At 40.3% G+C, this 16224-nt stretch overlaps 1 protein-coding gene across 1 annotated transcript in view; it reads right to left on the bottom strand.

Annotated features, from left to right (window-relative positions):
• The window catches only part of LOC139446033 (uncharacterized), a 39583-nt gene extending 25254 nt beyond the window's left edge, over positions 1–14329 (bottom strand). The window contains exons 1-2 of the mRNA XM_071227297.1: positions 14183–14329; positions 4206–4327 (exon numbers count right to left, since the gene is read on the bottom strand). Of these exons, the coding sequence (XP_071083398.1) occupies positions 4206–4276 (71 nt within the window). The 5' untranslated portion in view covers positions 4277–4327; positions 14183–14329. The remainder of the gene's footprint in view (positions 1–4205; positions 4328–14182) is intronic.
• Positions 14330–16224: the final 1895 nt, after the last annotated feature.

Here is a 16224-nt window from a genome sequence, read left to right as displayed (position 1 = left end):
TAAATATTTTGGAAAGGAATTAATATTCAAGTTATCTATGCCACTATTTTACTTCCCCACTGTGATCACAGGAGATGTCGCTTGGGTAAATCATGGGATATCTCCAGAAGGCTGTCAAGCTACACTCGCGACACTGATCATTACTGCTTACAAACAGAAAATAGAATCTCACCCTCGTGTTGTGAAGCCCATTTTGCGTCCTCTGTTGTGTTATTGATGGAACATTACTAAAAGCCGCGTAGAACCATACTCTCTCTCTATACGGCAAAATGTTACATTTTAAAAACGTGTGATGAATCTACTGTGCACCTCGCCTTTTTTTCTGGGAAATAGTTTATGTCTTGAAGCACTCAAACAATCCCAGACTTATCGTGGCGAGGCTGTGAACCAGGTGCGTGTTGCCGTTTTCAGATGCTATTGACATTGATTGATCTGAGTCAATCCCCTGATACGTGTGGGTACAGAAGCTCAGTGTCAAGCAGATAATGGTCCAGATAGAACTATTGCCATTACACATCTGTTTAAACAAACCCAAATGCATCTGAGGCATATGATAATGTTGCAAAAATGTATCAAGAGAATTCACTAGCAACCGGAATACCCCTATATCGATGAGTGAATGACATAATATTAGTGCGTGTGTGTGCGTGCCTGTGTGTGGGGGGGGGAGTGTGTGTGTGTGTGAGTGCGTGCGTGCGTGCGTGCGTGTGTGTGTGTGTGTGTGTGTGTGTGTGTGAGAGAGAGAGAGAGAGAGGGGGTGGGGGTGGGGGAGAGTGTGTGTGTGACCTCATTTCATTCAACAATGCCGAGATAAATGTCGTCATCGATCCACCCGAGGTCAAAGAAACAACTGAGAAACAATAGTCAGTGTCCCATCAGATCTATGTATAGAAATTCAAATGTGGCAACCCCTGTGTCATGTTGTATGACAAGATTGATGATTTCGATTTTCCAGTCTGGAATTACCCCATCGAGCAATATACCATCAACTCCAGCTTATGGCGTCCATGTTTCTCAGTTGCTCGGGTACTTAAGGGCACAATCAAGCAGGATCAGTATACATACACACTGTAGAAGGAGGCTTAGAAAATGCAGTGTTCGACTCTAAACGTTAGTGGGGAGGGGTAGGGGGAGTATACTACTCGTCACTGTATTCTGAACAGAAAGATCCTGGTGTGTTGGAGGGCAAAGAGCTATTTCCAGGTGATGTGCATGAACTGAAAACTGACATATTAGATTCTCAAATCACCAGATCCGAACTTTTTGAGAGCGTCTGTTCCTTGAAAAATAACAGTAAAGGTTATTCATCTATTCATAACTGTTTGTTTTAAATTCTACCGTTCAGCGTTACCTTTCACGTAAATGGGGACATTTTTATGTAGCATTTATTAATTTATATAAATCCTTGACTCCATTCAGCTTCAGCTTCAATGGAATATATTGTACAAACATGATGTTAAAATGTGTAAAATGATACAATCCATCTACAGTAATGTAAAGGCTTGTGTTCGTTCAAACAATGAGAGTATCTGATACATTTGATTGTTTCATGTGTGTGTGTGGCCTCCGTGGTCTAATCTAACCGTAGAGCGTGGAAGGTCCGGGGTTCGATCCCCGGCCGCGTCATACCAAAAGACGTTAAAAGATGATACAATGATACAATCATCTTTAAGGGGCTAAAACAAGGATTGGCCGACTCGGGGTCAGTATACTGTGACTGAGTGGGGTACTCATGTTAAACTGCGGCATAGTATCTTAGTGGGCTACCACTATGAAATTGGCATTAGTCCGGACTTGATCACGATTCAGATGATAAATTGAGTCTTTTTTAAATATTTGATCTCCCCCAGTCAGCACTATGCAGTATCATATGTTTCTTTAAAAACATGGGTTCAAATGTCGGTTCCCCCGAATGTTTACTATGTGTGTCAGCACCATACCGGTCCTCGTTGGTTTCACCAACATGGTATATTGTGGCGCCGTATCGTGACAGGTATAGAACAGCTGTGTACTTTGTGATAAAAGCATGAGACTTGGTACAGTTGCAGGTATTGACATTCTAAATATTTTCAGATATGGGGTCACCCAAAAAAATCCACTATGGCCGCATGGAGGAATGGAATTTTAGTATATCTCATGTGAATATGACCCACAACCTAAAGATCAAATGAGTGAGTGAGTGAGCTGTGTTTAACGCCGCTTTTAACAGTATTCCACTTATATCGCGGCAAATATCAAATATCAAAAGAAAAATGCACATTTTGGAATGTATGTACCCCACACTACATCTATGAAGTATACAACTTTATCATAATAGACTCTTTATCATGATTTGGGTAATCTAAAGTGGGAACAACATATGCATTTCTTTCTTATTCGGCATATCTTTAAGACATACTTCATTGAGGCCAATTAACTATGCCAATATTGTATACTCATTTCGTGAACACAATGGCAACACCAGAATATTAAAGAACAATATTTGTATTTATTGAAATATGCTGTAAATGGCTAATGGTTTGGTTGGCTCGGGAAATAAAATGTGATTACAGTTACCACCATATTTGCAAAGCGGGGTAACGAGTAAATGTGCCAACACAGTTACATGAACCCTGCGCCTCCCCTCATACACACTATACTTATACATTATGAAAAATAAACATTTTGTAATGTATTTACCCATCACTACATCTGTAAAGTAAAAAAAATATATTTTAGTAGATTATTTGTTTTGATTGAAGTAGTCTAAAGTGTGAAAAAACGAAAACTATATACATTTCTTTCTTCTTTGGCATTATTATCTTTAAGACATACATCATTAAAGCCAATTAATTTTACTGATAGTGTATATGCATATGGTAAATAATTTAAAAACAAATGATATGATAAGATAAGAACTAATTTTCAGTCGCTATCAATAATCAATATAAATAAGTTATTAAAATACTATGATTAAAACTTTTTGAAAACATATTTTTTTTAAATTCAGAGCACAACGAATTATGACGAAACGCGACAGATCCGCGAAGGTTACGGAAGGGAGGTAACTTTAAATGTTTCATTCCCTTGTCCCCCCGCCCCAACTTATTTTCTACCTTGTTAACATTTTGATAAAAAAAACAAAAACATTTTTATTTGTTTATTTATTTATTTATTTTATTATTATTTTTTAAATTAATTATTTTATTTTACTTTTTTGAAACAAAAACAATAAAACAAGTCTGGCCTCGACCAACCGGATCATATTTTATTCGGCTCTGACAGTCCTGGAGTGTTGAAATATATCCGCATTCTCCTCGGGGAGATATAAAACACACAGATAAAAGATACGAGGTCGAATGTCGAACATAAAGATCATGGCGGTACTTCTACAGTAACGTCTCGGGTCAATTTTGGTTCAGTTTGGCCGACCGACATGCGTCATTTCACGACGTGTGGCCGGATGACCTGCCGTGAGTCTGAGCACATCCAGACTATAATCAACCAGTCCCCTCTGTCCCTGTGGTACAAGCATTGTCTGTCTGTTTCAAGTGAAGCTAGGCCTTAATCGACACTGACTATCGTAACAGCTGGAATTTGAAACGAAAGTAATGATAAAAGAAACGGGAAGCAAAACTGCAGCCAAAGAGGCCTGCTGAGAAGCATTGCGTGTGGTACGTATTGAGAATGTGAATATGCCCTGACGTGAGGTGAAATGGAGTTTAACATCGGGTCCAAAATTATTGCACTTATATAGCGACGTGTATGTCGAGCGCCAGACTGGGTAATAACAATTATTACCTATATAATTAATTTTTTGTTGTGTTCATGGAGATTCCTGCATTCCGGTTAGCTGATTTGGTCACTTGCTCGGGCAATACAAGATTTCTGACACTCGTTTCGTAAAATCAGTATCACACATGCTCGTATAATAATCTATACACTGCAAAAATGTGTTTAGATCCTAAAAACAAACCTAAAACACGTTCCTTGTCCCATAACATTGACATGTTTAGGTCTTAATATGTTTAGGATTGTGTTTAGATCCTAAAAACAAAGTTAAAACACGTTCCTTGTCCCAAAACATTGACATGTTTAGGTCTTAATATGTTTAGGATTGTGTTTACCAGCTAAACGTGTTTAAAGTCTTTGTTTTGACACAACAAAAATCATATGACATACACATATATGGAATTCTTTGAAACGGAATGATTAAAATGACTTACCTAAACAAAGGCCCGGGGCAATTTACTTCATCCTCGTTGGAATATAGACTGGCTTCACTGCATTCCTCCATGTTGTTTCTTCGTCCCCTGAACGACCAGCCACGGTTATCAGCAGCCGGAGCCTGAAGTATGTAATGAGAACAGGTGCGAGCAGTTCCACACGGCCATCATCAATATCGCGTGCAGGTTGGGGCAGGAGGAAAGTGTTTTGTAGTTGTAGTTCATCTGCTCTGTTTACCTCCAGAGATTTATCGTGAAATCGATCGTCCGCTCGCTTAATTTGTGAGGGATGGTTTGAGACCTACCTAGCAAGGGGTGTGTATGGGATAGTATATTTGAAAAGCTAGAGGGGTTGGTTCAAGATTTTTTAGGTAAATCTTGTAAACCTTCATTGTAACGTCGTAGATCAGACAAATGCATACATGTGGGAGTGAGTGAGGGATTATGGTTTTACGCCGCTTTTAGCAATATTCCAGCCATATCACGGCGGGGGACACCAGAAATGGGCTTCACATATTGTACCCATGTCGGGAATCGAACCCGGGTCTTCGGCGTAACGAGCGAACGCTTTAACCACTAGGCTACCCGACCGACCCAAATGTGGGAGTGAGTTTAGTTTTAGTTATTCATGTAGCTTAGTCATATCAGATGTCGTGTCAGGTCTTTAAGTGGGGTGTCAGCTCTAGAATGGGGTTGAGAGACGGTTACCATTTTGGTGAAACCCACGAGCACGTGACTCGTAATGATCCGGGTTAGAATAGGTCTTCAGCAACCCGTGCTTGTAAGAGGCGACTAACTGGATCGGTGATCAGGCTCGCTGACTTGGTTGATGCATGTCATCGTATCCCAATTAAGTGGATCGATGCTCATATTTACAGACCGCCGTCATATAGCTGGAACATTGTTGAATGATGTGTTAAACCACAAACAAACAAAAAAACACGAGCACGTGGCGAATCAGGGAATTCTCAATCATAGGTTTCTGGTACGCCTAAGACTCGAAACTGCGAACTGTCCTGTCTCACACAACAGCCTACTCTTATTGTAAGTTGTAGTTGACGTTAATGAATTACATTCTTCTGGAAAGGATGAATTATGATTGAAGGATACAATTACCGTCCTAATATAATCATGAATGCGGCTTGATAGATGAAACATTTTCATTCAAGTGTTTGAAGCGTAGCGCATCCTCCTCTTGACAGAAATAACAGTTTAACTGTATCGACTGACTATGTTTTTACAGAACATCTAGCATGTCCAGTGAAAAGGTAGATTTCTGTGTTAAACATGAGGACACATGTTTTCCCAACATTTACGGGAACGGAATATGAACTGGTGGGCCCCTAACATAATATTCTTAGTGCCATGATCAGCCTCGAACACAAACATTTTCATTCCATTGTCACAAAAACACTGTGATTGGCTGAGGATATCAGCTTTCAGTTGATGAAGGATATATACTTGTACACTGTACCATTAAGTACAGGATAAAACACGCATCTGAGGTTTGGGTTGAAAATGTAGCGAGCGAGCGAGCGAGGGAAAAGTCTGAGGGCTTTTCCCGAGCTCAAGGTTTTACAATTTCAACCCAAACCGAGGAGGCGTGTTTTATCCAACTTATGAACCGTCTTAATGCAAGAAATACCAGAGATACCCTTTAGTGGAACAATACAGCGTGTTACGAAGGAATTCGATCAAAGTGTGCGAGAGAATAAACACGTGCAGCATAGACCAATTGGAGTCATGACATGTAAAATTGAACAAGTTTTCATCACCTGCCGCTGTGGCTCAGTTGGAAAACAGTGGATTACAAAACTTAACGAGTGATACGATACGTGTGAATAACTATTGTGTTCATATCAAGACGCAAGTTTACACAAAGGCAATTGTAAAATCGAGGTATTGCAGTTGAGATGTAAAACCTCAAACGCAGGTTTAGAAGTGGACCATTTCAAAACCTAGGTATGGAAGACGAGCTGGTTACTAGGTTTAACCGACGTTGTCAGGAACCTAATGCAATATAGGGTAACGCAGTGATAGGTTTATAACCTGGGACAGGGTGTCCCCAGTACCCGTGTTTGTACCCTGTGGGGAGTCCGTCGATCATCTCATGGTGCCACAAGCATGAGGGATTCCAAGGGGTCAATCAGCAGCTATCTGAGTTTTGCCTTCCGTGTCCCAGAGTGAGTCTGAGACGCTACCCTGTAACACGCCTGGCTGTGAGAGGTTCTCCAAGTCCAGAAGTGCGGGATCCAAGAACCGTAACTCCTTACATCTTCCCGAGGCAAGTGCGTTAACTGACTATAAAAGTACAGTTTCCACCCTTGCCGAACTACGCTGGTATTATGGAGTTACATTTTGGCTGGACTAACGAGTCTGTTCATAGTCCAATCAAAATCGCGCACCGAAATCGAAATCTGGTTCGTAAACTGTCATGCAGATTTCGGTCGACTGCTAAATTTGAAAAGCATGTGCACCGCGAACTCGTTGTCAACAGATATTTTGTAAATCTTTTCATGTTTTTAATCAAGGTGCTTACGTGATTTGATGCACTTCGCGATGTAAGACTCGTTTTATCACAATATAGATCTTCATTATCGATCAGATCGTCTTGACTGGGCGCCAACGTTTTGTTTGAAACAAATGCAAGTGATACGAGAGCCTAGTTCGGCAAGGGTGGAAACTGGACTGTTTAAGTCAGTTAACTCTCTTGCCTAGGGAAGATTTACTCCTTATTACCTACATAAACATTCACGTACTGTCGTACACCCGTAATACAAAATACAGATAGATTTTAAATCATCTGATAAGACTTTTACTGTGTTAAATGACGTCATGTCAAGCTCTGACGCCTCGTTAATAATGTAAACATAGTAAAAGTCTTATCAGATGATTTAAAATCGTTTTACATAATATATGTCTTATTCGATTGATATCTGTATATTTTAATACATTTTAATCTATTTTATTTTTCTATTAGGTATGAACTTACTAGTGTATATCTGTTTTAAAATAGTGTCTCATAAGCCTAGCTAGGCTGAGTGGTATGATAAATTTAATATGATGCATTCTGATTGTTCCATGCCATGTGCCACTTTAATAAACTATGTATGTCTGTCTGTCTGTCTACAAAATACAAGAATGAACTCTACGGAAATTTCGTGAGTGGCAAATAAATGAATCGGATGGGGGCATGTCATACCCTAACGGTTTTGGAGATTGGTGAGTGTTCAACAACAAACAAACCCATGCTTGTGGTAAGAGTCGACTTAAACTGGACCAGGGTGTCGTTGTAGGTGAGGTGTGTACGTGTGTGTGTTTGTGTGGCTGCTTTTACTAGTCCGGACTGATGCCGATTTATAGTGCTAGCTCACTGAGATACCATGCCGCAGTTTAGCATGAATACCCCACTTAGACACAGTATACTGACTCCGAGCCGACCAGTCCTTGTTTTAGCCCCTTAATGCCGAGCGCCAGACAGGGTAACAACAAGTACCATCTTTCAACGTCTTTTGGTATGACGCGGTCGGGGATCGAACCCCGGACCTTCCGCTCTCCGGGCGGACGCTCTACCACTAGACCACGGAGGCGGTCGGGTGACGTTGTACAAAAACAACCTCAGCACTACGAATGTCGTAACTCTACGTTAAGGTAATGGAGCTATGATCACCTCAGCGCTGAAATCGCTTTGTACAAGGACACCCAGATGGTCACAATATTTACCTGCCTGATTAGGTATCGTTACCCGACGTCATGGAATGTTTCTCATGATATCAACCACTGGGTCCCCTGGCCCATACTTGATTATGTATAGTGAGTGAGTGAGTGGATATGGTTTTACGCCGCTCTTAGCAATATTCCAGCAATATCACGGCGGGGTACACCAGAAATGGGCTTCACACATTGTACCCATGTCGGGAATCGAACCCGGGTCTTCAGCGTGACGAGCTAACGCTTTAACCACTAGGTTACCCGACCGCCCCGATTATGTATAGACGGTCGTGATATATACTACTTAAAGAAGTTAAAGAACACCCGCTATATTCATATGACTTCAGTTAATCTGTCAAGGGGGGTGATCGTAACTCCTATACCCTAACAAAGACTAACGACAGGGGGCGGTCGGGTAGCCCAGTGGTTTAAGAGTTTGCTCGTCACGCCGAAGACCCGGGTTCGATTCCCGACATGGGTACAATGTGTGAAGCCCATTTCTGGTGTCTCCCGCCGTGATATTGCTGAAATATTGCTAAAAGGACGTAAAACCATACTCACATACTCACTAACGACAGCCGTGGCGCTAAGGTTGCTTTGTACAACGGCACCCTCGTGGGTATTGCAACACAAAACTTTCAAATTGTAGGTGTTCTTTAATTTGGGTTGAGTAGTTTTCATTAACTGAAATATTGCTGATTGCTGCGTATAACAACACTCACCCACTCTGGTACTCTAGCGCCACACGACTCTTGCAAACACCGTCGTTTTCTGATGTAGACTTTACACAGATATTGGAAATAGGAATTCATCAAGTCTTTACCAGGCTGTGGCTAGAGGCTCGGCTCAGACGTAATTACTACAGAAGCATAGTTCCGGCCCGATGTCGTACAAGAGTTAATTGTTTCTTTCGGTGACGCTCTTGTCGTGACATTACACACAATCGCTTGTCCCACCCAGTAGTAGCCATTGTATGCTGGTGAATAACACTAGCTCAGTGAATGTAACCCACCTTAAACAATGTAAATGGAATGTATGTTCCATTGCGTGCGCACAAAAATAGTGATATCGAAGCAAATTTCCTTTCCGATACCAATCAATCAGCTTATGTCGATACTTCTCCTTGATTCTACAGATAAGTTGAGATATATTGATTTGTAAGCACAACAGACCACAACAAACACTTCTGTTAAATAGTCGGCCTAGGCGTCCTGAATGTAACACATATACAGTAAACCACGGTTATAACGAACACACTTATAACGAACTGACGGATATAACGAACTCACTTTTTTGGTCCCGACTATTTGCTGTAGTTATGCTGTATATATGCTTATAACGAACTACGGTTATAACGAACTAACATTAGTAGTCCCTTCGAGTTCGTTATAACCGTAGTTTACTGTACGCAGAAAATATACGTCCGGTACAATTCCCATTTTCAAATCTGTAATATCTGATCCCGTGTTTATTTCAGGTGAACAATTGACTTGCCTTTGCGTGTGTTTGTTATAGGTGCCACCGGTGGGGCAAGATACGTCCACCTTTTCGCGAACACCTGGTCCCGAATATACTTTAATAAATATGATACATGTATTTCCTTCAACCTCATCTTTGTTTCTATATCTGTATCTAGCGCTATAGTCGCAATAATCCGGACCTCTGTTCTAACCGGACTTTAATTACGGCCCCAAAGAAATCCGGTTCAGACAGAATTCACTGTAAGTCAAGTTACTGTTCTAAGCAACGTTAAACCATACCCATTCACTCACCAATTGGAACACTTGATCGATCCAATGATTATATTGAGTAAATAATCAGTTAAAGCCATTCATACAATATGAGAAATAATTAACATTCGGGTCATAATTACAAACAATGAAATTAATGTTATTCTATCAGGAATCTAAATGGCGAAATGGTTGAGTTACGAACTAGTTCACAAGGCGGGCAGGCTTTCAACTGTTGATATCTGTTTAGGATATCAATTATTTTTTCAAGGAAATGTTTAGAATATCTATTACTTTTTCAAAAATAAGTAAGTGCTGAATTATCATGTTTTACACACAAAAAAACACATAATTTATCGAAATTTCAATACACACCTGCAAGAAATGGAAACAATGTTACCCACAATGCGAAGCATATGTTTGTTGTTTAACGCCGCACTCAGCAATATTCCAGCTATATGACGGCGGTCTGTAAATAATCGAGTCTGGACCAGACAATCCAGTGATTGACATCCTGAGCATCGATCCACGAAATTGGGATACGATGCGAGGCATATGTAATTTATTTTCAGTAAAACGGGAGGCTTGAATTGTTTAGAACGGAGCTGCGCGGAGACAGTCTTCGCCCTGTAAAATATGGAGCTTCAATTAAAAATAAACGTACATTTGTGTTACTCATACCTATGAATCTCTGACATTTCTCAGACATACCTTAGGCCTGTATTATTCCTACCATAACGATATACACATTTTAAATAATACCCCGGGACGTCCACGGGGTCCTGACCGACCTTATATATATATGGTGCTGACAATCCAGGTATCATTATACGGGCGAATCTGGGATTCGAACACACGATCAGAGGATCGTGACACGATTAAGGGAAGCAACTCTTCACAAAGATCCCGCAAACCAGGAATGTCAATGTTTAACTTGACGACAATAATTATCTCTACAGTATATTCGTCTGACGTTCTCATTTTATTCAAAAGTGGAGCAGAGAATTTAATATTTTTCAGGTCGAATTATTATCAATAATATTCATGTAGTACACGTGTCGATTATATATCAAACATAAACAATTCATATCGCTAGTGCTTTGAAACATTTCGTGACATTTGTCTCTAAGTCAACTTTCTTACTGTGATATCGATTATTCAACAAAATCGGGAGACGGAACCAAAACGGATATGAGAATGTTTCCGATCTTGAATTACACAGCCTATTTTGCCCAATACCCGGGCATATATTTTCACAGCATAATATACAACCAATGACACCAAACAAATACATAGCCTTTATTTTTCTCAAACGACCCGTTTGGCATCGAAGTATATGTTGACTTAAATTTACAAAAAGGAAGTTCGCGCGATTGGAACATCAAAAACCTTGGATCAATGCCGGCCGTCATACAACCTCTTGTGATATGGCAGGTGTTCAAACCAGAACAACAACAGCTCATGTGGATATGCTCGTGCTGCACGTGTTGCACGTGCTGCACGTGCTACACCTGTACACACACATTTCGCTCGTTCCGAAATGTGACAACACGAATACCTTGGGACATGGCCACGGGAATATATAGTGCAAATAATACTTTAAACAAACACAGAGAAACATTATTTTCTTTTACTCAAAGTCCAGCATACAATTATCAAGTGTATCACCAGTAATAACGAATGCAGTGTTTCATACATTGCAGTTTCTTGTCCTGGCGAAAGTGGAGGTGTTGTTTCGTTAACAAGAAACTGTTGGGATTTTTTTTCCAAGCATCGTGAAATGAACACGGGATCGTTAACTTCATATTTCATTATGTCATATCTTGACAATTACCTTAAAACGCCTCTCACTGAGTCGTGATTAAGTATGAATAATGTTAACATACATCAATAGAAAGATTATTACAAAACATTCATTCCACAACATGAATTGCCTATGGACCTTGTTACGTTTATCTTACAGTATCTCTCTAAATTGTTTTCTTTGGATAAAACGCTCAATTATGAATGAACAGTTTTAACATGTATACATCTGTTCTGCTAAGTGTGTAAGTAACACAAATAGAAACTGAATACCACTTTTGTTTAGAATGCGCCTTTTATTCTGACCTTTTAGACATAATATCCTTCCGTTATATTATTGGGAATTTCCTAGTCATGAGAAATTCAGACAGTTGTTGTAACTCCCCTTAACTAAAATATCTTGCAAAGTATTTATTCTTAGCTAAAAAAAGAGAGATAATTATTTCAAGGATATAAAGTATTCGAAGCAATATCTTAATTTCTTTGTGATCTGTGCTGTATACTTTAATATATTTTATATTATTGTTAAATTATTGTTGTTGTCACCATGCTGGATTATATTAGACTGCAACCCCATCGGTGCGCTCTGTAAGATAACTGTTTTACATGCTTTGAAGCTGTAGGGGACACGGGTGGCCCACTCGTCTAAGGCGTCGCGATTCGCTGTGCAGAGTTGCGTCCCTTGGGCACGCCAGAAACCTATGATTGTGGGTTCGAAGCCCGGTTCGCCCCGATTATGTTTCTAGGTTTGTCAGCACCATACCCGTGCTCGTGGGTTTCACCAAAGTGGTAAACGTCTGAGACCTGCATCACTTCGGGCTTTCCTCCCACATTAAGCTGACACGCCGTGCTATGACTGGAATAATGTTAAAAGCGGCGTTAAACCCAACTCACTCCCTTACTCACTTTGAAGCTGTATAATGCCTGGGTGGCCCCTTCGCTCTAATAAACACCAACTCGCACTAAACCCGCTAAGTGAAAGCGTTGACATATGGTATAAACTGAAAGCTACTGGCTAATGATCGTGAATTTACATGCCTGACAAAGTTAAATCGAAATTGTAATGTTATCAAGCAAATTGATGGGTGGGGCGGGGCGGGGCGGGGTGGGGTGTTGAGTGTGGTGTGGTGGGGTGGAGTGTCGTTGGGGTAGGGTGTGAAATGTGGTTGGGGAGATTTTTTGCGGAAACCATAATCGACCCGTTTTACAGGTTTGTTTTACATATACATCGCATTTTAGTAAAAAAACACAAGGTGACCTGACCAGTGACCTGACCTGTGACCTGACCTGTGACCTGACACCCTGTACAGAAGAATATATTAAAGTGACCCACCACCCTGAATATCAAATGATTACTCCATAAGCTTAGTTTAAACATATTTTATTCTCATGAACTTAGAAAACCCTCTCTCATAGATTTACGTGTGTGTTTCTTTACAATTAATACATTAAATGACAGAAACGAAAGAAAAGAAATAGAGAAACGTATGTACATTCACGTTGCTCACTCAAACCTTTTTGTTTTCTTTATATATGTATGTACATGTATAAAAATGTTTTCGTTCACAGGATTAGGTAAAACTGCATTGCCAACTTGCATCAGGTCAATATTTACATCAATAGTGAGAGCATCAATTCTTTTCTAGCTGATTTAAAAAAAGGACATTCAGTGAAATAATTATATGAATTTTCACATGGGCTGCCACATCGGATCCTCGTTTAAACCTTTTCTAAAAATGTATTTTTTTTAATTCACTATCATCATGTCTTAATTTTGTATGTATTATGTTAATTTTCCTTGGACCATATGAGAAATATGATGGAACTGTAGATTAACCCGTTCTTAAACTTAGAACAACATATGCAGACATTTAGCATGTGAGAGATGGAATGCATAACAGAACACTTTAATTATAGAAGGCGGCTCTAATTTGAACAGTATTTTGGTCATATATCACGTAGTGAAATTTTAATGTGGGAGAAAGCCTGAAGTGATGCAGGTCTCAGACGTTTAATAACCACTTGAGTGAAACCCACGAGCACGGGTATGGTGCGGAAACCTTTTATTCGAAGGGTCAAAACAAGGGAAACTTGGATTCGAAGCCCCTGTTATCGGATCTAGACAGAGGGAAACGATTACACCATCCGCACCCACTTCACTTTGTAATGAAGGTAAACGCCTATTCTTCAATACAAAAATATTAAGGATATAGTTTATTTATGAAACCGATCGACCCACAACGTTTCACGTTACGAAAACAGTATATTCGTGACACGATATCCTCACCCAGCCCATTTTCACCTAAAACGGTTACAGTATAAACATTATCACGTTGGAGGTAAAAATGGTATGGCCCAAGGTGGCACATCAACACCTCTTTACTTAACCTGGACATATCGACACCATGCAATGTTTGTTTGTTTGTTTGTTTGTTTGTTGTTTATTGTTTAACGCAGCTCAATATTTCAGCTATCTGATCGGTAGGTAAATACTCGAGTCTGGACCAGAAAAGCCATTGATTGGTGTCATGAGCATCGATCTACTCAAATGGGATACGATGACAGGCATCAACCATGTCAACGAGTCAGACCACCCGATCCCGTTAGTCGCTTCTTAAGAGAAGCATGGGTTGCTGAAGAAATATTCTAACCCGGATCTTAACGGGGGCATCACGCACTGTGTGTTATTGACAACAAAATACAAAAAATGTCTTTGTAATAATTATTTCTTACCTTATGTGATTACATAGAAGATGTTGTTATTTCCCGCCGCGGGGTCACTGTCCCTAGTGTTCTCGTGAAGCAGTATATCTGTAGGAGTTATCCTATAATACCAACTACAACAATGAGACGATTTCTAGTGTCACCACTGAACGTACATCCCGCCTCAGCTTCACCTTGAGAGCTTTAAATGATTCAACACCCGCCTCAGCGTTCTAGGTTTCCATAGCAACCAAAGCACCTGCTTGGAGTCCCACGCAAGGGGAAAAGAACACGGGTCAGATCGATCAGCGAAATTCGATCTCTGTGATTGAGTTTTGAAGACTTTCGGCATGTGTTGAGTTGTGGATGGGCAGATGAGGTGGTATTTTGTCAACGGGCGCCTCGCATGCTTGTATCGACTGGTTTGTGTTACACTGATGGAATTTGGCTTAGAACTAAATGAAATATCGAATAGATGTTCTACCGGAGACGCAGCTTGTGAATGGATTTCGGATTTCAGTAAAGCATGTTTGGATTGTGCAAATCACTTTTGTTATGTTTAGAAATGTCATTATTTGCTTAAAGAGACAGATTGTGGGTTTAAATTCCAGCTTGTTGTATTTCATGATTAGGATGTCATCAGTGGAATGGGATCGAGCGTGCTTCTATAGGCTTGAGGCAGCAGTAATTCTACAAATGATATTTCTTTCGGGATGGCATTTTCATTTATCCGTTAAGGCGTACAATGGTTCTTGTAAGGGTTATAAGAAGTTTTCAGTGAACTTTACGGTGAGTAAATAAAGATGATATTGAAAGAGTCGTGCGTGGATTCACTCTACTGATGACTCGTGTGATGAAACACGATAACAAAGAGCCTGCCATGATGAGGCATTTCAAAGACAACATAACTATATGGATTGGTGAGGAGAGTTGAGGTGTGTGTGCGTTTGTGTGTGCGTGCGCGTGTATTTCCCATGCCGCAGTTTAACATGGATACCCCACTCAGACACAGTACATGAGCTGGCAATGTGGTTGTTAACCTTCAAGCACCCAACAGGCAGCTGGGGTTGTATACTCCCCAGGGAGCTGAGAATGTTTGTTGAGTGTACACTGATCCAGTGACTGGGGTAATAATAGCGCTTTGGGCAATCCCATGTGTGGTGTGGAAATATGCGCAATATAAATCGCCTATTCTTCTTCTTCTTCTTCTTCTTCTTCTTCTTCTTATTATTATTATTATTATTATTATAACATTGACACAGTATACCGTTACCAGGCAGGGTAACAACAGGCCCCATCCTTCAACTGCGAGACACAACCATGTATCTACTCCCGTCCATGCCTAATATGGAAAGCGATTATTAATGATGTTCGACTTTGTTATTACTATTGAATTATAGAAAACAAATCAGTTATGTACACTCTTCTTAGAAATAATAATATGAAATGTCAATCAAATGACAGACAGCTCCTGTGCGAAGGTTGGCGAGACTTTGGACAGGGGGCATCTCAAACGTCAATTGTCATGGTCACACTGAGTCCTTAATGGTGACAATTGGGATGGTCGGTGTAGTAATTATCTTCAAGTGATTCTAATGCACAAGATCACATCGAGTCCGAAATCTTCAATTACAATACTGGTCGATAGACCTAGTTAAGACGACTTTATAGAGATAATTGAGGACTTGTCAGCAAACATTGCCCTGTCCTGACACGTATGGCGACTGGTATGAACCGTCATGACACGTTCGTTTATTAGGCATCAGTAATGACACGTCAGCAAACATTGCCCTGTCCTGACACGTATGGCGACTGGTATGAACCGTCATGACACGTTTGTTTATTAGGCATCAGTAATAACACGTATGGCGACTGGTATGAACCGTCATGACACGTTTGTTTATTAGGCATCAGTAATGACACGTATGGCGACTGGTATGAACCGTCATGACAGGTTTGTTTATTAGGCATCAGTAATGACACGTATGGCGACTGGTATGAACCGTCATGACACTTTCGTTTATTAGGCATCAATAATAACACGTATGGCGACTGGTATGAACCGTCATGAC

Source organism: Haliotis cracherodii, unplaced genomic scaffold, assembly GCF_022045235.1.
Source record: "Haliotis cracherodii isolate W230 unplaced genomic scaffold, xgHalCrac1.p SCAF_6, whole genome shotgun sequence".
In the NCBI taxonomy this organism is placed as follows: Eukaryota; Metazoa; Mollusca; class Gastropoda; order Lepetellida; family Haliotidae; genus Haliotis; species Haliotis cracherodii.
Note: the sequence above shows the minus strand (reverse complement) of the source record. Positions and strands in the feature narration are given on the sequence as shown.